The 22,056-nt window shown below is 40.1% G+C and overlaps 2 protein-coding genes across 2 annotated transcripts; both read right to left on the bottom strand.

Annotated features, from left to right (window-relative positions):
* Positions 1–5,809: 5,809 nt before the first annotated feature.
* On the bottom strand, positions 5,810–11,909 carry LOC111191702 (extracellular calcium-sensing receptor-like). The gene is made up of 6 exons (XM_022667312.2): positions 11,576–11,909; positions 10,643–10,931; positions 9,521–10,351; positions 8,692–8,922; positions 8,141–8,264; positions 5,810–6,972 (listed from the first exon to the last, which is right to left on the bottom strand). The coding sequence occupies exons 1-6, from the start codon at positions 11,803–11,805 to the stop codon at positions 6,068–6,070; spliced, it is 2,610 nt and encodes an 869-aa protein (XP_022523033.2). The 5' UTR covers positions 11,806–11,909; the 3' UTR covers positions 5,810–6,067.
* Positions 11,910–14,190: 2,281 nt separating this feature from the next.
* LOC103042810 (extracellular calcium-sensing receptor) lies at positions 14,191–20,383 on the bottom strand. Its single transcript, XM_022667307.2, has 6 exons — positions 20,018–20,383; positions 18,633–18,918; positions 17,685–18,491; positions 16,980–17,201; positions 16,689–16,812; positions 14,191–15,598 (listed from the first exon to the last, which is right to left on the bottom strand). The coding sequence occupies exons 1-6, from the start codon at positions 20,251–20,253 to the stop codon at positions 14,703–14,705; spliced, it is 2,571 nt and encodes an 856-aa protein (XP_022523028.2). The 5' UTR covers positions 20,254–20,383; the 3' UTR covers positions 14,191–14,702.
* Between the last annotated feature and the right edge of the window lie 1,673 nt (positions 20,384–22,056).

Here is a 22,056-nt window from a genome sequence, read left to right as displayed (position 1 = left end):
GTCAAGCTCCTCTTTTTGGTCTGTTGTTAATACTGGTAAACTGAGTTTGTCAAGAACAGATTCAATCTTACTATCATCCACTGACAACTCTGTACTGTAAAGGTTTGTATAGAAATTATAAAATGATCTGTTAATCTCTTTTGTAAGAGGTTCTAAGTTCCCCACATTGACCTCTTATACTTGAAATTGTGCTTAAGCATTCCTGTTTTTTTTATGTAGCTGGCAAGTTGAATTTAACTTTTTGTAAGAGAAGAGTATTAAACTTATATTTTAGTTGCGAAAGTTTGAGTAAGGACTCATTGGACAAGTCTATTTTAAATTTAGCTTCCGTGACACTGATTCTCTGTTCTAATTCCAACTGTTTTGCAGTAATATTGTAATGTGTATTAAAACTGCCTTAAGTGTATGCAATGCCACAGCTGCAGATGATGCCGTAGTTAGGTTAATCTCTAAATACATCTTAATCTAAGCACTAAGGGCTGTTCTAAATGATTCGCCCATTAGCAGCCTCCATCTACAAGATTTTATTGTTTGGGTGAATGGTTGCATACGAAGTGTCACACAGGCATGGTCTGAGATTATCATATTCCTAATTTTACAAGACAGAATTACGGATATTAATTTTTCGGATATAAGAAAGAAATCAGAGGTCTCCCATTAAGCGTCCATTTCCAGATTGTGTCATGTGACTCCCGATATCCATATCAGTTTAAAATAGAGGTGGTAGCTGGCTTCACGTGTGTTGGAGAAGGCATGTTCTAGTCTTCACCCTCCTGGTGTTGGGGCATCACTAATGATATAGGGCTGCCACAGACGATTATTTTTATAGTCGACTAATCACCGATTATTTTTTATGATTAGTCGACTAATCGGATCATACGTTAATTGAATATAAAACACAGTTTATCACAATAGAATGCAGGTGCTATTATACAACCATCATTAGATTTCAGCTATATGCTAACTAAAAATAAAAACAATTAAAATCATAGTTCATTAAACCTTTAATGAAATATGCAGCTTGTTGTAACAGACAATTATTTTACTGTTTAGCATAAAGTGTAAACAACTGTGTAAAATAAGGATAAGGCACTGGCATTTATGAAACATCTCAACTGTGAGGTTGTTTGAACTATTATGAAAAAAAAGTATATTAATAAAAAATGCCTCTCTGTCCAGATATTGTGTACATTACCGTCTCTCTGTCGCACTCAGTGTGTCTTTAGTTTCTGCCCGATCTTGTTTTTCTGCCAGTTCTTGGGCTCCCTATCTCTTTATAAAGGCGTTTTTCCCCGTCCGCGTCCCAATTCACTAGCCAGGGCAGCGGTCTGCACAGATCTGATTGGCAGAGGAGAGCGTTTGGTGATTTTACACCACACATGACTGATCTGTGAGTTTACTGCACCGAAAAGCACTGAAAACAGAAGCCACTGTCAGAATGAAATCCTTCTCTGTAGTTTATCGGTTTGGGACGGCATTTGTGACAACGTCTGGGTCTGGATCCGGATCGCGGTCCGCCTATTAGTGACCTCTGTTTTAAAGCTATCAAGATGAGTAAGTTAAGTACTAAGTTAACGCTCTGTTTACGCTAATTTTAGCAGCTAAATAGCAATTTAGCTTCTTCGTCATTTAATCAGCCACAACATGCCTCCTTTTCAGGTGCTCGTGCATCGCGGTTGTGCTGCCGAGGAAGGCAAGTTCTTCATTGCAGATATTGCATTGCACGCGTTTCACTTTTATTTTCTTGGTGATCCCACACTTTTGAGTTCTGTAGCGGGGTAGCCATGAAACCAGAGCCTGTCTGTATAATGTCCTGAGATGTCGTCCACTACCTACCCCGGTTTCCACTACTGCGCATGTGCGTCCAGGACAGAAAGGCAGTCGCAGCAGTTTGGAGAGAAAAACAAAGAAAAAAAAAAACGACTAATCGACTATTAAATTAGTCGTCGACTATTTTAATAGTCGACATAATCGTGACTAGTCGACTAATCGTGGCAGCCCTATAATGATACCATTCATGTTTGCAGTTATAATTTTTATATTTTATATAATATATATATATATATATATTTTATTTTTGTGTATATTATTCAAAATCATTTAACTACACTAAAGGAAACAGCTTAATCAAATTAGAAAGTGGTGAAAATGTCAAATTTATGACACATTGCATTGACACATACGATTTACACTCTAGTCATCTAAGTATGCTGTTTTTTGTTTGTTGATTACGGCCAAACCTCATATTCAATAAGGATGGAAAATACTAATATAATCAGCCATACCTAATCAGTCAGCTGGAGAGGAGGGTGTGGATGGAGCCGTTAGCGTGTGCTTGTTATTGCTGTATTCAGTGAGCAAAAATAGGCCATTAAGTGAGTTTTTAATTATCCTGCAGCAGCTGCCCATTAACTGAGGTGCTCTAAGGGACAATGCCTGGGCTCCTCTGAGAGATCACAAAGCAGTGAGACAGGGCTAACACTTCACGGACTGTCAGGGCCTCCAGATTACTGTTATATATACACAGTATCTTTGTGCCCATGTATTTGCAAAAGTTATTGGTAGAAAAATGATTTTTATTTGAGCTAAAGTTCTGATAAGGTGCAGTTTAATCTGATATATTAGCCAGATAATAGAGGAGACAATGAGCTTGTGTGGTTTATTGGTGCGTTTAGGTTTATGCCTGTGTAAAACCAAACCAAACAGAGGGAGAAAACAGTCCAAGTAAACAAACTTATCAACTGAGCCGAAACATAGAAACCAAATAAAGGTGTGAAAACGCCCTTTTATACTCAGCAAATTAAGTTTTAAAACTTCAAAAATCCTTACAGCCAAGCTTAGATGTTTACAATAATGTAAAAAAAGAGAAACTTCTCTCTATTCAACTTGTCATGCATACTTTATTCTTTATCTCTATGTTGACTTTATATCCCATCAAACCTACAAGTTTATACTAGTATTTTAATTGACAACACTAATTTAAATATATTTGCTTACATTCTTTTTTCATTTTCATTTAAATATCTAATATAAAATGTTGTGTCTGAAGAAGAACAAGTGCGGTTAAGACTATTGTTGTAATTAATCTTAATTTTTTTTTTTTCAATTGCCATTACTAATTTTAATATTTTCAATACTTATACATGTACTGCAATCACACATTACATTAAAACCACTTTCCTCCTATTGTGTATAGGTCCCCATCATGATGCAAAAACATTTCTGACTCTAAAATAGCAACTTTTAGAAAAAACAAAATTATAACTTTAATTTTTCTTTACCTAGATCTGATGCTCCAGCACTACACTTAAAACTATGATGTGCACCAGCCTTTTGGCAAGTGTTAAATAGTAAGTCCCTAAGACTGAGGCAAAGACTGGGAAAAAGTAGACATTTTGTCAGTGCTCTTCAGGTGTTGCCTAGCCTAAGGCTGTCTACTGAAGCCTGTGGAGTAATTCCTCATTAAAGGCTGTTTAGTGGCATTTGGGAGCAGTTCATAACTGTAAACGCTGCAGGCGATTTTCACAGAGACAGAGTGAGAATAAAGACATATTGTTTTGTGGCTCTGGGCTATTTTTCCTGCTTAATCCTGTCTAATAGTATCAGGAGATTGTTGCTGTTCTCCCAGGAGCTGTTCAATAGACCACAGGGCGCTGTGTAGGATTGCTGCTGATGCAGAGATAAGATTTATAGTATGACAAGAAGTGACCCTCTTATTCAAAACCGACAGAGTTCATGTGGAGCTAACAGAAGCAGGAGTAACGGAGCTAGTTAGTTCACAAGCTAACAGCAGCAGGAGTCACGGAGTTAGTTCACAAGCTAACAGCAGCAGGAGTAACGAAGCTAGTTAGCTCACAAGCTAACATCAGCAGGAGTCACAGAGTTAGTTAGTTCACAAGCTAATAGCAGCAGGAGTATCTGTGCTAGTTAGCTCACAAGCTAACATCAGCAGGAGTCACAGAGTTAGTTAGTTCACAAGCTAACAGCAGCAGGAGTAACGGATCTAGTTAGCACACAAGCTAACAGCAGCAGGAGTAACGGAGCTTGTTAGCTCACAAGCTAACGTCAGCAGGAGTCACAGAGTTAGTTAGTTCACAAGTTAACAGCAGCAGGAGTAATGGAGCTAGTTAGCTTACAAGCTAACAGCAGCAGGAGTATCGGAGTTAGTTAGCTCACAAGCTAACAGCAGCAGGAGTCACAGAGTTAGTTAGTTCACAAGCTAACAGCAGCAGGAGTAACGGAGCTAGTTAGCTCACAAGCTAACATCAGCAGGAGTCACAGAGTTAGTTAGTTCACAAGTTAGCAGCAGGAGTCACAGAGCTAGTTAGCTCACAAGCTAACAGCAGGATTAACGGAGCTAGTTAGCTCACAAGCTAACAGCAGCAGGAGTCACAGAGTTAGTTCACAAGCTAACAGCAGCAGGAGTAACGGAGCTAGTTAGCTCACAAGCTAACATCAGCAGGAGTCACAGAGTTAGTTAGTTTACAAGTTAACAGCAGCAGGAGTCACAGAGTTAGTTAGTTCACAAGCTAACAGCAGCAGGAGTAACGGATCTAGTTAGCACACAAGCTAACAGCAGCAGGAGTAACGGAGCTAGTTAGCTTACAAGCTAACAGCAGCAGGAGTCACAGAGATAGTTAGCTCACAAGTTAACAGCTGCAGGAGTCACAGAGTTAGTTAGCTCACAAGTTAACAGCAGCAGGAGTCACAGAGCTAGTTAGCTCACAAGCTAACAGCAGCAGGAGTCACAGAGATAGTTAGCTCACAAGCGAACAGCAGCAGGAGTCACAGAGGAATAGAGGAGCTAGAGGAATATAGTTCACTTTTTAGACTTTTTTAGAGCTAGATATGCAGAAGTTTTCTTTTGTTTCCACCCTGAGCTCCACACTGCAGTTGGTCAGTTTGCCCACTGCTCACCTCAGAATTTATGCGTTTTAGTGGACATGGCAGCCAGGTAAGACTGTTAAAGGCTAATGAAGACTATTAAAGGCTATTTGAGGTTATTAAAAGGGTTATTGGAAATCAGTGGAGAATACGCAGCGCTGTCACATTTTTATAAAAGAAAATAGTCATCTTCCATGTTGTACTGTTTATTAACATCACAGATTTTGCTCATCCCAACTATTTGGAAATGTAGTTAAAAGCTCAGTTTTATTGCTGTAATTACTGTTGTTCTTTTTTTAAAATAATATATTATTAGTTATATATTAACAGTAAATATGAGCTCCTTTAAGCAGTAAGCTGACTCAGAAAAACAGGCTGTGAGGCGGCTGATGTTGGGATACCCATTCCTGTGGTATTAATATAAAAATTCTGGAAAGCCTTTGTGTTGGTCAGTAACACTCTTCTGTTTATTTACTATCAGCATAAATTACCAGTGTTTGCTTAGGCGTGGATGTAATTAGGTGAATCTGCACCAGGATTGCCTGGCACCTGTGCGGCATTAATGTGGCATTTGGCCCCCTCCAAGATTGGTATCGATGATCAGCCGCTCGAGATGAAAGACGATGGCAATCGAAATCGGTCCCAAAAACACTGATCAGTCCATCACTAATATTAATGATTTACTCAACTCTTGTGTAGTTTCATCCTTTTTGTTCTGGGCTGTGTGTGGAATTCTGTCTTACTGAGAGAGCTCACTTGAACATCAGTGCTCTCTGGTGGTGAAAACAGGAAGGAAGCACTTGTTTTATAAATAGGCCTAGTAATGGTCTCCTTTTTATTCTAGCTAATCAGCCATTTATGTACTCATTGTTCACATGAAGTAATTATAAATAAATATGAAGTTCAGTCATGAAAGAGATCAGCATTTTAAAATACACACTTTTATTTTTTCCCCTCCTGTGTTCAGTAAAGTACAGTATTTAGAGTAGTGATCACCAACCCTCTTCCTGGAGATCTACCTTCATACAGGTTCCACCTCCAACACAAATCTATCACACCTCATTTAGCAAACAGCAGATTTCTGGATTCAATAATCAGATTAGTCAAGTGGACTGAATTTAGGTTTGAAACTAAAGTCAACAGGATAGTAGATCTTCGTCAGGAGTGATGAGCTGCTCTATGATCACCTGACTTTCTGAGACATTAGATACTTTTTGGTATTCTTCTCAGGCATAAAGATGATGATGTAACATTTTGGGGCAAAAATGCACAGAAGTACCCCAAAACTAGAGGCTAAAATAGCAAATATCTCCACAGCTACAGTGAACTTCCCAGGAGAGCTGACGTAAGCTGGGATGTAGGCGATCCAAACTGCACAGAATATGAGCATGCTGAATGTGATGAACTTAGCTTCATTAAAGTTACCTGGAAGCTTCCGAGCCAGAAAGGCCAGGATGAAGCAAAAGAAGGCGAGGCAGCCGATGTAGCCGAGCACACAGCAGAACAACGCCACAGAGCCCAGGTGACATTCTAGAATAATCCGGTCTCTGTACAGCCAGTTGTTCTTCACTGGATAAGGCGGGGCTGTGGTTAACCAAGCCACACAGATGGCACACTGTAAGGCCGAGCACAGGAACACGCCCATTCGCTGCTGAGGGGGCCGGAACCATCGTGCAGTGTTGTCGCCGGGCAGAGTGGCCCTGAAGGCCATGAGGACCACCAGAGTTTTGCTCAGCAGGCAAGAGAGGCATAGGGCAAAGGTCAAACCGAAAGCCGTGCGTCTGAGTGGGCAGGCCCAGCGTGACGGTTGGCCCAGGAAGGTGAGGGCACACAGGAAGCAGAAAGTGAGAGACAGCAGCAGAAGGAAACTCAGCTCAGAGTTGTTGGCACGGACCAGGGGCGTGTCACGGTGACGGAGGAAAATAACAGCCACGCTAGAGGTAGCAACAACTCCCAGGATGGCTGTGGCTGCCAGGGCCATCCCGAAACCCTCGGTGTAGGACAGGAACTCAATCTGTTTCTCCACACAGCTGTTACGCTGTGGATTGGACCAGAGGTCCTCGGGGCAGAACGTGCACTCTGACTGGTCTGAGAAAAACACAAAACGGTTGTTAATTGAGAAAAATTGAGAAAATACGTTTAAAAAGTTAATTGTTTGTCTATTTCAATATGTATAGAAAAAAATTAAACAGTATATCAAGTGATATAAGAATCACTGAACAGACATAGGTTCAACTTATGCTTGGCCCACATCCACATTTTTTCTATTGGTGGGAGGGCAGGCAGTAAAAAATATCTTTTTCACTTTTAATTAAACATATCTTTGTGTGCCTTGGATACTATTTTATTACTGTACTTAAGCACTAAATGCTGTATCTGTCTCTATATAATTTACATGAGTTTAATACTCAGATTCATTTTTAATGTGCTGAATCGTACTCTTTACAATTATAAAAATGTTCAGAATCATTCCAAACCCACATTATCACTGAAGCCAGAGTGGTAGAAGCTCTGTCCTGTCACCGGGTTTGATGAAGCTGCTAATCATTGAGTGAATCAAGAGATCAAACTGATTCACCCGTTCTGCCTTTCATTCTGAGAATTTTCCACTGATTTCTGTAAAAACTACATAGCACAGTACTGTAATTTAAGTAGTAAATGTTTGAATAAACTACTTGCAATATTTAAGTATAAATATGTTGAATACTTTAGTATTCTCACTAAAGTGTGAAGCCTAAACTTACACTTTAACTTCTGCTCAAGTCACTTTTTTGATAGAACTTATACTCAAGTATGGGTCTTCATACATGTCTGAATGGGTGTGGCTTCATATCAAAGAAAAGGTATTCTGATTTTCTGGTATTAAAATTGTATGGATCAGATGGCAAGGGAACCTCAGTGATTCTCATTGGTTGGGTGTTTAAACCAGAAAGATAAAGGATAGCTGAGAGACTGAGGCAATGTTATTGTGGTTAGAAGATAGAGATAAAGAGGCGTGCGTGGTTTTCTATGACAGACAGAGAGTTTTTAACTCAGCTTTAGTCTTTCTAACCTGCATATTCTGTTATGGGACATAAAAAGTATACACTTTAGAAAACATTTTAATAAAGCAAGTGGAAAATGTTTGTAATTGTAAAATATACTTTTGCTATTAAACCTTTTTTATGATTGCCTGCTTCAGTTTATTGTAGCACCCCTTCTGAATTAGCTGAAGCAGGCAAGACTTAAAATTGTTCTCCACTACGCATCTGATTACCTATGCTGTTGCTGATGCTTCCCTCAGCACAGGGCACACAATCATAGCAGCAGAGAGGCTGGCCTTTACGTGTGGCCTTCCTGTAGCCAGGCAGACAGCTTGGTGAGCACACAGACACAGGCACCTGAGTACAGGAAATGGAAGAAAGAGAGGATTATTGGAGAATTAACCTCTATAAATTATTATTATTACTTAATATTCAGTGTTATTGACAATTTATACAACAGTTAGTTCCGACCTCACAATCTGATTGGTTGAGAAGTGTTCTAGCTGTGATGATATTCGTGATAACATCACGGCCTTCTCATACTAAACTTGTATCACTCCGCCGACGTGTTGCCGAGTAACGGCGTATATATATTATTCGTGATAACACACTCCCTCTCGTGTTCTATTGCTTAAATACGATTCATAATTAAACAGAATCAATATTTACCAACAAGAATCAAATTGTTTTTTATCTGGAAACCAGTCATATCTATAAAATGTCTCTTATTAAAATAACTAAATTGAAATGAATCTCAGTGCACAAGAACAGTCAGTAATCGTACCGTCTTGGATCCATCATGCCACACAATGTTCTCCTCATAGAGAACTAGCTGCTGCTCAGTTGCAAGGTAGGAGTCGAATCGTCCAATTTTAACAATCTCCAGTGGCCTGCCCTCTGCTCCCTTGTGCCAGTTTACAATATCATACGACCCCGCTGCGTTCCCAAACTCATCAAAATATACAGAGTCCCCAAACTCGTTGGTGAAGTTCACTTTCTTTAGGTAGGGAATCACCTAGCAAACAAGAACAAAAAGTAAATGTAGCAACATTTTACTATAATACAGTTTTGATTTTCAGGGGATTTTTTAAATCCAATCAAAATTTTCTGGCAGTGTAAAGAGAAAATACATAAAATAATTAAAGTTGTGTTTATGTAAGGGCCTTTATTGCAGCATCAATATTTAAATGTAGTTTGTTTCGTTCTGTTACTTAAGGTTTTTCTGTGCTAAATTGAACATCTTTGAAAGTAAGTCAACTGAAAAAATATTGATTTGCTTTATACTACAGTCATGTACAAAGGTTTAGATAAAATTCTATTTTGTTGATGTTACAAGCAAACAGTATTCTAAAAATATATAAAAATAATTTATACTGAAAAATAAACTTATATATATATATATATATATATATATATATATATATATATATTTTAGGAAACAGCTATTATTTATTTACTTATTTTCACATATTGGGGAAAAATAAAACATATTAAATGTGCCATCACCTTAGGACCTGCTATTGTTTTAAGTTAAACTATGTAAAAACTAATTGTATGTATTTAAGCATGCTAATAATTTGAGATTTGCTGTTATAATCTGGGCTTTGTTGTACCTGCCAGGGCTGCAGTTTAAGGATATCTGGACACTGCTTCTGCTGATCAGAATTTCCCTCTTCTTTCTGGCACATAAGCAGGCTGTGTAGTGCATGTGCTACAGCATAGACTGCCTTGTGCAGGTTATACGTCACTCGGAGTTGGGACACATCATTGTAGATGGTGTCAGTGTCCTCGATCCTCTCCTGTCCGGTGCAGGTCCGGTTATAGTGCTCAAGATCTCCCATACTGAGTGGTAAGTCTTTATTAAAGGAGCACTGGAACTGCATTTCCCAGAATTCTCTAGCAGAAGGGTTATACGGTTCAGCCAAAGGTTGCAGATTTTGGAGGAATTTTTTGAGGCCGGGGATGTCAGCCCTGCGGATGGCGAAACCGATAGTGCCACTGAGATTGGGGTAGCCAGAGGAGATGAGAGTGGAAGTTACCCACGCTTCACTGCCGACCCACTGCCTGTCCGTTACATTCTGCCTGATCATCTCTTCAATCACAGGCTGAATGTCTTCCTCAGTGGTGAAAGCCACCAGCACACGTGCTGTAGAGTCTCTAATTATCTTCACAAATTTCTCAATTTGCTGCTGAGTGGGTACTTTGGGAATGATGGCTCGGAAAGATGTGCACAGGCCCAGACGAGTCACCTCAGCGAGGAAGATTTCCAAGGCAGTTCGCCCATAAGCGTCGTCACCCCCCATTGCGCCTATCCATGTCCAACCAAGGTGCTTGACGAGGCGGGCAAGAGCACTGGCCTGATATGCGTCACTGGGGATTGTACGGAAGATGTATGGGAACTTCTTTTTATCGCTCAGGCAGGCACATGAGGCAAAATAGCTAACCTGGGAATATTAAAGGAGAGAAAAACAGAGAGAGAGAGAGAGAGGATGTTTTCAAGACAAACAACCAAGAATCCTAAGCTTAATATCTTTTGACACTATTTAAAAACACCAAATGCATGAACATGACCATTGCATGATGAACAGAAATCATAAAATTATAAATATATATCAAAACGACGAAGTTAATGCTCCCTGTGAAAAAAAAACAGAGAGAAAATCATCTGGAACAGGCAAGCAAGAAACGTTTCCACAATATGCACATTTGAGCATGCGGTTAATTTGCAATCTCACCAGTGGGACTTTGAACAGATTGAGCAGTCTGGCGATGCCCATAGACAGGGTGGATGACGGGTCTCCTATAATTAAAGGAATGGGAGGTGATGAGCACGCTCCTGTACTGTTCCTCTTCAGGGATTGAGAGACCACAGACAAGGATGATCTTACAGACTGTGCCATCAGCCAGCAATGGTCATACAGCCTGTAGCCCAGCGTGATGTTTGGCAGCAGGTTAGGGTTTCTGTTGATCTCCTCAATGAAGTAGATCATGGCCTGAGACCAACGGAACGCACGCAGGTTAAACCTGGAGCAACAGGACAATCAAAAGCAGACAACAAAGTTAGTTGTTATTACTGTGAGGGCTTTTTGCTACATGGCAGAAATAGTCCTGACATTTTAGAAGTATTTTTCAAAGTTTTACAGTATTTATCAGATTAGGTTAGGTTTTAGAACCACAAAGAATAGAACCACATCCTTAAGGTTACAGAAATATAGAGTTCATAGATTGTTCCAGTTTAAATAATTGCAAAAATGAATTAACCAAACAAACAACAACAAACAAAAAGCATCTTTGGAGTGTTTTTAAGAAAAGATATGGCATTATATGGTTTTGTTCTGACAGTGAAGGTGTCATGAATTAAACTGTAGAACAGATCATATTCATATCATATCCCCCCCCCCCCCCCCCCCCACAAGCAAAGTCTCTTGGCATGATCAGTGGGTATTCCTTCCTTAATTGATACAGGCAATAGCTATGCATATTCTATGTGCAAATCCAGACATTTAACATTTTTCAAACATTTAACATGTTAACATGTTTCAAAAATAACAAGTTGAGCATTATATTTTCAGACAGGTTGCATAATTAAACACTGTGACAGATACATTTAGAACACAGCAAATCCAGAGTATGTTCATCAGAGTATTTTATCCAGCAGTTGTCTTTACCCCTTGCATCTCGTTTTGCCTGGTGCACTCTCAAAGCTCAGCTCCTGAGGAACATCCTGAGAGTGGATGGGAAAATATCCAGCCAGAATTATCTGGCCCTCCTTTTGGAAAACTCCAGAGTCCAGGTCTGCCCAGCGTTCACATTCTATCTCAGAGGCAGAATGTTCAGGACACAAGAGAATAAGCAGCAGCAGCATCAGCAGAAGTGTTGTGACCTGGAGGAGCTGCATGTCCTGATCGTCAGGTCACATCGGAGGCCCGCACAGAGTTTAGTATGGAGAGCAGCAGTGACTGGAGATTTATAGAGGGACAAGAATGAAAAGACCCTCTGTAGGGAAATTTAACGGTGGGCTGAGTTATGCATTGAAGCAAGGACACGCATGCGTGCATGAGTTCCAAAATCATACATACACCAACGGTTAGCCCGTAACATCATCTCATAGTCATCAACATCAAGTGTTTTAGGCTTCCTGGCTCAATGGGTCTGCCTTGCAGAGGGCTGCTTTTGTTGAACTGGGAAGAATGAGTCCTCTCACTCAGTAAACAGGTTCTGTTTTTGAGGGGTGAGCTATATGGGTCCAGCTTTTTTGTGTCTACAAGCATACTCAGCACTTTCCAACCAGAATAACTCTGGTTAACTGGTTATTAAACTGGTTCTATTCAGAACCTTGGTGCTTTTCAGAAAAAAGCACCAAGTGTGTGTGCCCCTGTTTTAGTGGAACCAAGTTGATTGTATCATCAACAGAGGAAGTTGATCATGCTTTAGAGGAAGATAGTGATGCGGCTTGCCATCAGCTGGCCTTGCTCTCTGGGTGGGATCCCCTTATCACTCCAAAGGGGGATGTCGAACAGCACAAGTCGTCTGTGAGCTGATGTATTGGAGCTAAGTTGACCCATCTTAGCATACCAGATATTTTTTTACATTTACAGTTCCAGCAGCCTCACTCTTTAGTTTCTGCCTGGTTTTCTACTAATTTCTCCTTATTTTCTTATCAAGTTTAGGACCCCTAAATTTGAGCTGTACATTTGCTTTGGATGAGGGGATTGATATTATTTAAGTGTACTTGTATACACAATGTATGTTTTGCTAAATCTGCATTTTAGTGTAATGTTTATTACACCATCTGTTCTTATTTATCATGTGACACAGATGTGTTTGTGTGTACATGTGAACAGCAGAAAAACACAAATTGTATCTGACATTTTCAGTTCTTCTTTCTGCCACTTCAGTATGTGTTTTGAAAGCCAATACATCCAATTTGCAGCAGTGCAACTAATGCCAATCTTACATTTAACTTAAATTTATTTTCAAGTGATTTCACTGTTGCAGATAAATTTTCAGAGTCGGGATAAATCATGAGAGTCTTGCTGGAGTAGCGGTCGTGTTATCTCGAATGTTTAGTGTTAGGTGGTTATAGTCTTTTTCTCGTCCTGGTGTACCGGTAATCAACCGTGTTTAATATTATCATAAGTCTTGAGACTTGTGTCTCGCAAAAAGTGATGTGAACAATGTGAACAACCAATAGGAGAGCTACAGGAAACCGCTAGGCAAGCGAAGGAGCATTTGCGAAACTGGGCATGGATGAGACTCCGCCGATGGCTCAGAGTGTACAAAAAGAGGAGAAACTGTTGGAGCTGTGCAGTGAGCAAGTTTTTTTTAATAATAATAAATATATAATAATCTATAATAATAAATAATATTCTCATAAAGAATCTAGTTGCAATCTTGCAAAAATTGACCCTGCAAGTTCCCCAGTCTTGGCAAAATCTTAGCCTATGACTGGTTTATGACTTGTCTTTGGATGTGAAAGGGTGTCAGACTTTTATGAAAATAATGTATTTATTTTTATGAGAAGGAAAAAAGATACAGACGTCTTAAATATTTGGGGTAATGTTTTTGTTCTAATATTAATAGTATTAGAAAGCTTGGAACACGCTCTTTGTTTTTTAATAGAATAATCGAATGTGGCCACAATAGGCCTTAGTATGCCATATAGAACTCTTGACACTATGCTGTTATTTATGGTGAGTGCCACCACACCTTATCGTCCACAAGGACAAAAAACACTAATGTAATCAGCCATACCTAATCAGTTGGCTGGAGCGTGTGGATGGAGGCTTGCACATGTTTTTGTTATTGCTGTACTCAGTAAGCAATGGGTGGAGTTATTAATTAGCCTGTAGATGCATCTCGTTTTGGACGTGATCATTCTGAATCGATTCACAAATGGCAAAAATCTATTTTAGACCTGCCAACATGTATGTTTTTTTGTAACGAGAACGCATTTTGACTTCCTAGTTCTCTTGAATTCCTTGTTCTAAAGTATGCATAACATTTTATCTCACATTTCCCTCATATTGTCCCAAATTCTATGTAAGTGTGTTTGTGTCAGCTTGCGCTGTGTATCAACACTGATTTATGTCCGGATAACACAAACGCTAATCCACCAAGCTAACTATAGAGCCACCTGCTACCTTCCTCCACGCTTCATTTTCCTCCAAATTGTTGAAACAGAGTGTCAGTGCTTAAGACTCTTAGGCACTCTCTCTTTCTCACACACACACACACACACACTCACTCTAACACACACACACACACACACACACACCGAGCTTGCAGATCAAACAGAGATCAGCCACAACATTAAAACCAATTCCGTACAGTACCATACCAGGGTAGCCATAACATTTTTGTGTCTGCTTTTCTTGTAGCTGGTTTTAATATTATTCTAACATCATTAATTTTTGTATTAATCAGTATTAAAAGTTTACTTTAAAAGTACCAAGTAGTCACGCAATGAAGAAAAGAAATGCTGTATAGAAGAAAAAGATGCATCAAGATGCACCGATACTTGTTTTATAATCGCATCGCAAACTCTACATTGTTATTGAATAGTAAGGTGCCTACAGATCCCCACCCCTAATAGACACGCTTACAGACATTGAGGGGTGGTAACTTTGCTGTAATCATAATTGGCTCCTAAAAGAAAGAAAACATAAAAATATCCTGGGCATCAAGTGGCATATATAAACATTTTGTGATGTACCTTAAATGGGGCATTTAGCATTTCACACCAAATCACTCATTGTGTTTTCTCTATGTAAATGTCCATGCAGTTTTTCTTGACTACTTTGCCATCATGTTCTTTCTTGTGTTCTTATCTGGTCTGAGTAAGATAATGTAACACTTTGGGGCAAAGATGCACAGTAGAAGGCCGTAACTGGAGGCCAAAATGGCAAAGACCTCCACAGCCACAGTGTACTTCCCTGGAGAGCTGACGTATGCTGGAACAAAGGTGATCCACACAGCACAGAAGATCAGCATGCTGAAGGTGATGAACTTGGCTTCATTAAAATTGTCTGGAAGTTTGCGGGCGAAGAAGGCCAGCAGAAAGCAGATGGCAGCCAGGAGTCCAATGTAGCCCAGCACCAGGGAGAAGGCGAGTGTGGAGCCCATATCACACATTAGGATGATGCGTGCGGACTCCCGGGTCATCAGCCTGCGGGGGACAGGAGGTGCCAAACCTAACCATGCACCACAAATCCCTATCTGCACTGCAGTGCAGAGAAAGATCAGAGCACGCAGCTGTGGAGGCCTAAACCACCTCATGGCATTGCTGCCTGGCAGAGTGGCTTTAAAAGCCATCAGCACCACCAGGGTCTTCCCCAGGATGCAAGAAAGGCAGAGGCAGAATGCGATGCCAAAGGCTGTATGGCGCAACTGGCAAGACCAGGCAGTGGGCTGCCCAATAAAGGCCAGTGCACACAGGAAGCACAGCCATAGAGAGCTGAGGATGAGGAAGCTCAGTTCAGAGTTGTTGGCTCGGACCAGGGGCGTGTGCCGCTTGCAGGCGAAGATGAGGGCAGTGGCAAGAGTGGCACAGGATCCCAAGAGGGCCACAGCCAGCAGAACCATGCCCATGGTGTCTTCATAGGACAGGAACTCCACCAGCTTGGGTATGCAGGCGTCCCTCTTCAGGTTGGACCAGAATTCAGGTGGACATGTCACACACTCTACGGCATCTGACAAAAAAAACAAAGAAAAAGCACAGGACATATTACAGCTACACCGAGATTCAGATGTATCTATTATTTTAATGTGAATTAACATAAAAAGGGCTGTAAAAATTCTTGTCAATCCATTTCAGCATTTTTTATTTTTGCAATAAGGGGTAGTCTAAATATTGTGGAATCCCATTGTGTGTGTTGTAAATCCACACACATATACGTATAGCCTGTCTAGTCCCTGTAGAGATGTATTGCTTTTAGAATAGGACACTCTGGAGCATGCCTACTTGCACCATGAACAAAGCCTGGCATTTGCTAGAAAAGTGGTTCGCATACTGTGGAATGTGTATCACTGATGCCTAATGATGTCCGAAAATTTCAGGAAATTTTGACGAAGTGTAAAGATCAGTCTTTCTGTGCAAATAATGTACTAAACTAAAAATCGACAAATTTTTCTTTTATGTTAAACACCGTGTGAACATACCCTCCTTGTAAAAAAGTGGAAAATAGAAAAATATAGAAGTGTAAAAAATTAAAATCACTGCCACATAAAGTTCTTTATAGGTTTTCTGACAGAAGTCTGTTTGATTAATTTTCCAGCACTAATAAGGGGATACCATGTAGTCATTGTAGTTCACTACACTGTCTTACACTCCAGTTATTTCCTTATGTCTCAAGCTTTCTGAGATGTCTTAATAGGCATACTGCATTAATACTGGAGTAACCAGAAACAATAATCAGAAATTTTGATTTTGGCAAAGCAAGCAAGGCCCGCACAGTAGCCCCAGTAGGCGGTAGTTTTTGTGGTTCATCATGTGAATTGGTACGTGGCTTAAAATGTTTGAGAACCACTGGGCTAGAGGTACAAGTCCCCCCAGCATTAAGCATTGGAACAGTGGAACTGTGTTCTCTGGAATGATCCTGCTCCATCCACAACTTTTAAGATAAACTGGACAGTTGAGGGATGTGGGATTATTCATGGCTAATTATTGGTGTATATGTGTATATGTATATACTTTAATTTATTTAATATTTACTATATACATATAAATCAAGCTCTGTAAAGGCTTTACATCCAGCAGCTTACTTACTCCAGCTGACTTACTTGTCTGATTGCTAATCTCCCCAGCTGCACAGAGAATGCAGTCAAAGCAGCAGACAGGGAAACTTGGCCTAATGGCCTTCCTGGTGCCCAGGGGACAGCTGCTACTGCAGACAGACACAGGGACCTGTAGATCAGAGAGCAGGGCAACTAAAGAGATATAAATCCTTTATTTTCCAGGGACAGAATTTAACGTATAGTTACACTATGTATCAGTTTCTTAAGAATGGACATGAGACATATAAAATCAGTTAATATAAAACATTGAAAGCAATCTAATTCACACTGGCTTACTTGTCTCTGATAACCATTCCAAACAATCTTTTTCGCCTCAATCACTAGTTTAGTGGTCTTAGTTTCATCGAATGTGCCAACAGTGGCATACTGGACCTCCCCAAACTCTGAAAGCTGCCAGTTGATCAGGTCATACATGGCCCCGGGGTCACCGTTCTCATCAAACTTGGTCTGTTCACCAAACTCATTAATGAAGTCTACTTTCTTCAGATAATACAGGAGCTGAGTACAGAAGATAAGAGCAGTGAGGAATGCATTGTGGGTGGGTTCAAGATAGCATATGCAAGGGAAAGCATATACAATGTGAAAAACAGGGCTTGTGACAAATGTTAATGTGTGATAATACAAGATTTACGTATTTTTACTTATAGTCTCGTTTTTTTTCTTTTTTAAGTAAATATTGTTAAGTTTTTGCTCTAACATTGAACAACATTGGGGAGCAGAGTAAGTATATTTTTAGTAATTTTTCATTGGTCTTCACAAAGTAAATGAGTTAACTGAAAGAAAAGGAAATAAATCATGGTGAAATTGTTGAAAATTTGTCAAATGTCTTATTCAAATGTTTTAATTTTCTGTATCGTCTAAAAACCTGAAGCTAAAAGATAATTAATTTGTGTAACAGTTCAATTAAGTAAGTTTTTTGTCGAGCCTACAGTAAAGACCAGGTTATACAGATAAATTCAATGAGAAAATCATTATTTCTACCTGCCATGGCTTAATGCTGCGTGTGTCAGGGCAGGCTCCCCCAGGGAAGGGTCCCCTCTCTGGCACACACTTCATCATATCATTCAGAGCATAGGCAATCGCATATACTGCTTTATACACAATATATGAGATCCTTAGCTGGGAGACATCTGAGTAAATGCTTTGTACACTGGCCAAGTTCTCAGAGCCATTACAGATGGCCCCACTGCTTCTATTGTGAAGGGAGCACTTAAACATCTCCTCCCAGAACTGCAGGACGAAGGGGTCGTCCGAGTAGGCGGTGGGGTTCAGACGCAGCAAGAAAGGCCGCAACTCGGGTATATCAGCCCTGCGTATGGCAAAGCCCATGGAGCCCTGAAGAATGCTGTGGAACTCCGGGGTTGAGATTACGGCTGCTGTGATCCACGCCTCGCTGGCCAGCCACTGAATCCCAGTAAGGTTGTGCTTCAGAGCCTCAGAGAAGAGAGCCTTCACATCCTGCTCCAGAGCAAACACAAGCACCACTCGAGCCCCTGACCCACTGATACGCTTGACAATCCTGCTCATCTCAGCCGGGGCATGGTTTTTGGGAATGATCTCATAAAAGGCAATGCATGCACCCAGCTTGGTGACTTTGTCGTTAAAGATCTGGGCACCCCCGCGGCCGTACGCATCATCGCCAGCCACTGTTCCCACCCAGGTCCATCCAAAGTGCTGTACGAGCTGAGCCAGGGCATCCACCTGGAAAAAGTCACTGGGCATGGTTCTTAGAAAAGAGGAGAATGCCTTTTTGTTGCTCAAACATGCGCAGCTTGAGAAATAGCTGACCTTTGGAGAAGAGAGGAAGCAGAAAAAAGAAAAAAGGAGTAGAGTAAGTGTCTATAAAGTTAAGGTATTAGTCAATTGTGTACACTATGCAAACTATGCATAGTGAAAACACAGCCGTAGTATGACCTGTAATATTCTCACCTGAGGCACCTGGAAAACACCTAAAAAGTGCGCAACCACCATTGATAACGTGGATCCACCATCACCAATGACAACTGGGACCTTGCCCTGACACTCTGTTCCACTGCTCCCCTCCTCTCTCCCCCCCATCAGCTCCACGGCTGTGCGAAGCGCATGGAGAGGTGAGCTGCACGAGTCATAGATCTTATAGCCCAGTTTAATGTTGGGCAAGAGACGGGTGTCTCTGTTGATCTTCTCTATCGCGAATATCATGGTCTGCATCCAGCGGAAGGTCCGGAAATTAAACCTGTCAGACGCAAGAAGAGCTGAAATATTAATGTAAAAATATATGTCCACGTAAATGCATATTGGTGCTGTCAATGCAATTGCATTTTAGTAAGCTCAGAAAGTAATGAAACTTTTCATGTGTTAAAAATAATTGCAGTATTCAAAAAAGCAAATATTTTACATGTTTTGATGCTCCTGATGTTCTATTCTTTAAAAAAAAAACCCAATAACCTTGTTATTGTGCTTAATTACATAAAATTTACAATTCAACAAATTTGCAACATGTACAAAGAATACTGCACATTTTTAACATTTAATGTTCCACAATAATAAGTAGAAATTTGCTGACAAATTTCATATTTAACTGTAATTATGAGAATATTTAGTTAGAAAAATGCACAAAACATGACATTAAACAAGCATAGCCAAACTTGTATATTGTTGCAAAGACAGATGGACTATTAATGAATACATATTAATAAAAAGCATAAAAATACACATATTTATTTTTTGTATATAAAAGCATTAATCTAGGCATGTCTTTGCAGGTGACTGACCTACTGCACAATGAGGGTCACAAGTAACAGAACTTATGACAGTAATAAACATTAATACAGGTTTTTTTAATGTCTCAGATAATTAATTAATTAATTAATTGACACTATTCAAGAACTTACTAAACATAACAGAATTTTAATGCTTAAGAATGTTGTAAATAATAATAAATTGGGTCATTCACAAAAAAAGTTGTAATGATTAACATTGATTAACTACTGTCAAGTAATGAGTAACTGTGACATTCTGTTTTAAGTACTGTTAATTAATGCACCCTACTGTAAAGTGTTAACACTTTATGTTATATAAGAATAAGCAGTAATTGCAAGTAATTGTAAAATTAGTCGTCAAATTTTAGTATCCTGATGAAGATGATATTTAAACTTGAACATAAAAAATATACCAAACATCTTGAACAAGTTAAACACGGATGTTCAAACATTTGCATACTGTTGTAGAACAGATGGGAAGTTTTAAATATTAATAAAAAGCATAAATAAATACATATATGAAGATTTTTTTATAAAAGCGTTAATCCAGGCATGTCTTAGCAGGTGACTGACCCAGTGCACTGAGCGAGTTCAGGCTGAGTGCTGAATGTCCACTGTGATTCCAGAACAGCATCGTGGAGCGAGAACAGAGCCCCCAGAGTGATATTCCCCTCATCCGCCACCACAGGCAGGCTGGAAGGGTGGATGAGTCGACAGGGTTGCTGCTGGAGGAGCTGAGAAGAGATCAGAGTACAGAGGAATGCTACAGGTACGCACACACACACATACACACACAAACTCCACTGCATTCTAGCTCCAGACACCCAGCCGCCTGAGACGAATTTACACTGCCCCTAAAATCCACTGCCTTGAAAATCCACAGTGCAGCATTTTCTACGTGACGTACTGTGATGAGCACAGTGACAGACGGTGCTCATGCACCGAATGCAGGGCTCACCCTCATTCTCACTTTTATGTTGTACATATTGCTCCAACAAACACAAGCTGCCAGTGCAACATTGGCCACCAAATGCCCTTGAGAACATCGCTCAGTGGAAACAGAGTTGCACCCCGTTTTAAAGTGTACACAGCAAGAACACTCCACGCTCCCTTTTTCAAGATTAGATTGAAAGCAGCAAGCAAACTTCAAAAGCCTCCAATTGTTCTATGCATCAGCTGCTCTCTAGTACACTATTTTTCCAAAAGTATCCATTTACCTGCATTGCGTTTGGTGATGTAAGGCTTGGATGGAGCTGTTCGGCCATGGAAACCCACTCCATGAAGCTCTCTATGCTCTACTGTTCCCGAGCTAATCTGAAGGACACAATAAGTCCAGAAGTCTGAAGTAATTGAACTCTGCAGATATTTGGTGATCTCTGTGCACTATACACCTCAGCATCCACTGACCCCACTCTGTTATTTTACATTGACCATGTGAGTTGCTGGCCTTCCCAGTGGCTTCCAATGTGTTATAATATCACTGACAGTTGACTGTGGAATAGGGCTGCCACAAACGATTATTTTTATAGTCGACTAATCACCGATTATTTTTTATGATTAGTCGACTAATCGGATCATACGTTAATTGAATATAAAACACAGTTTATCACAATAGAATGCAGCTGCTATTATACAACCAACATTAGATTTCAGCTATATGCTAACTAAAAATAAAAACAATTAAAATCATAGTTCATTAAACCTTTAATGAAATATGCAGCTTGTTGTAACAGACAATTATTTTACTGTTTAGCATAAAGTGTAAACAACTGTGTAAAATAAGGATAAGGCACTGGCATTTATGAAACATCTCAACCGTGAGGTTGTTTGAACTATTATGAAAAAAAGTATATTAATAAAAAATGCCTCTCTGTCCAGATATTGTGTACATTACCGTACACAGGGCAGCGGTCTGCACAGATCTGATTGGCAGAGGAGAGCGTTTGGTGATTTTACACCACACATGACTGATCTGTGAGTTTACTGCACCGAAAAGTACTGAAAACAGAAGCCACTGTCAGAATGAAATCCTTCTCTGTAGTTTATCGGTTTGGGACGGCATTTGTGACAACGTCTGGGTCCGGATCCGGATCGCGGTCCGCCTATTAGTGACCTCTGTTTTAAAGCTATCAAGATGAGTAAGTTAAGTACTAAGTTAACGTTCTGTTTACGCTAATTTTAGCAGCTAAATAGCAATTTAGCTTCTTCGTCATTTAATCAGCCACAACATGCCTCCTTTTCAGGTGCTCGTGCATCGCGGTTGTGCTGCCGAGGAAGGCAAGTTCTTCATTGCAGATATTGCATTGCACGCGTTTCACTTTTATTTTCTTGGTGATCCCACACTTTTGAGTTCTGTAGCGGGGTAGCCATGAAACCAGAGCCTGTCTGTATAATGTCCTGAGATGTCGTCCACTACCTACCCCTGTTTCCACTACTGCGCATGTGCGTCCAGGACAGAAAGGCAGTCGCAGCAGTTTGGAGAGAAAAACAAAGAAAAAAAAAAAAAACGACTAATCGACTATTAAATTAGTCGTCGACTATTTTAATAGTCGACATAATCGTGACTAGTCGACTAATCGTGGCAGCCCTACTGTGGAATATTTAATTGTGTG

This window comes from Astyanax mexicanus, chromosome 9 (genome assembly GCF_023375975.1).
Source record: "Astyanax mexicanus isolate ESR-SI-001 chromosome 9, AstMex3_surface, whole genome shotgun sequence".
NCBI lineage: Eukaryota > Metazoa > Chordata > Actinopteri > Characiformes > Acestrorhamphidae > Astyanax > Astyanax mexicanus.
Note: the sequence above shows the minus strand (reverse complement) of the source record. Positions and strands in the feature narration are given on the sequence as shown.

Coding starts and splice junctions, on each gene's coding strand:
- LOC103042810 (XM_022667307.2), bottom strand. CDS start 20,253: ATGCAGTGGAGTTTGTGTGTGTATGTGTGTGTGTGCGTACCTGTAGCA. Junction 17,202..17,684: donor GCAGCATTAAGCCATGGCAG/GTAGAAATAATG, acceptor TTCTGTACTCAG/CTCCTGTATTATCTGAAGAA. Junction 15,599..16,688: donor GGAGATTAGCAATCAGACAA/GTAAGTCAGCTG, acceptor TTTTTTTGTCAG/ATGCCGTAGAGTGTGTGACA.
- LOC111191702 (XM_022667312.2), bottom strand. CDS start 11,805: ATGCAGCTCCTCCAGGTCACAACACTTCTGCTGATGCTGCTGCTGCTT. Junction 10,932..11,575: donor GGCAAAACGAGATGCAAGGG/GTAAAGACAACT, acceptor CTGTTGCTCCAG/GTTTAACCTGCGTGCGTTCC. Junction 8,923..9,520: donor TTAAACTGCAGCCCTGGCAG/GTACAACAAAGC, acceptor CTTGTTTGCTAG/GTGATTCCCTACCTAAAGAA.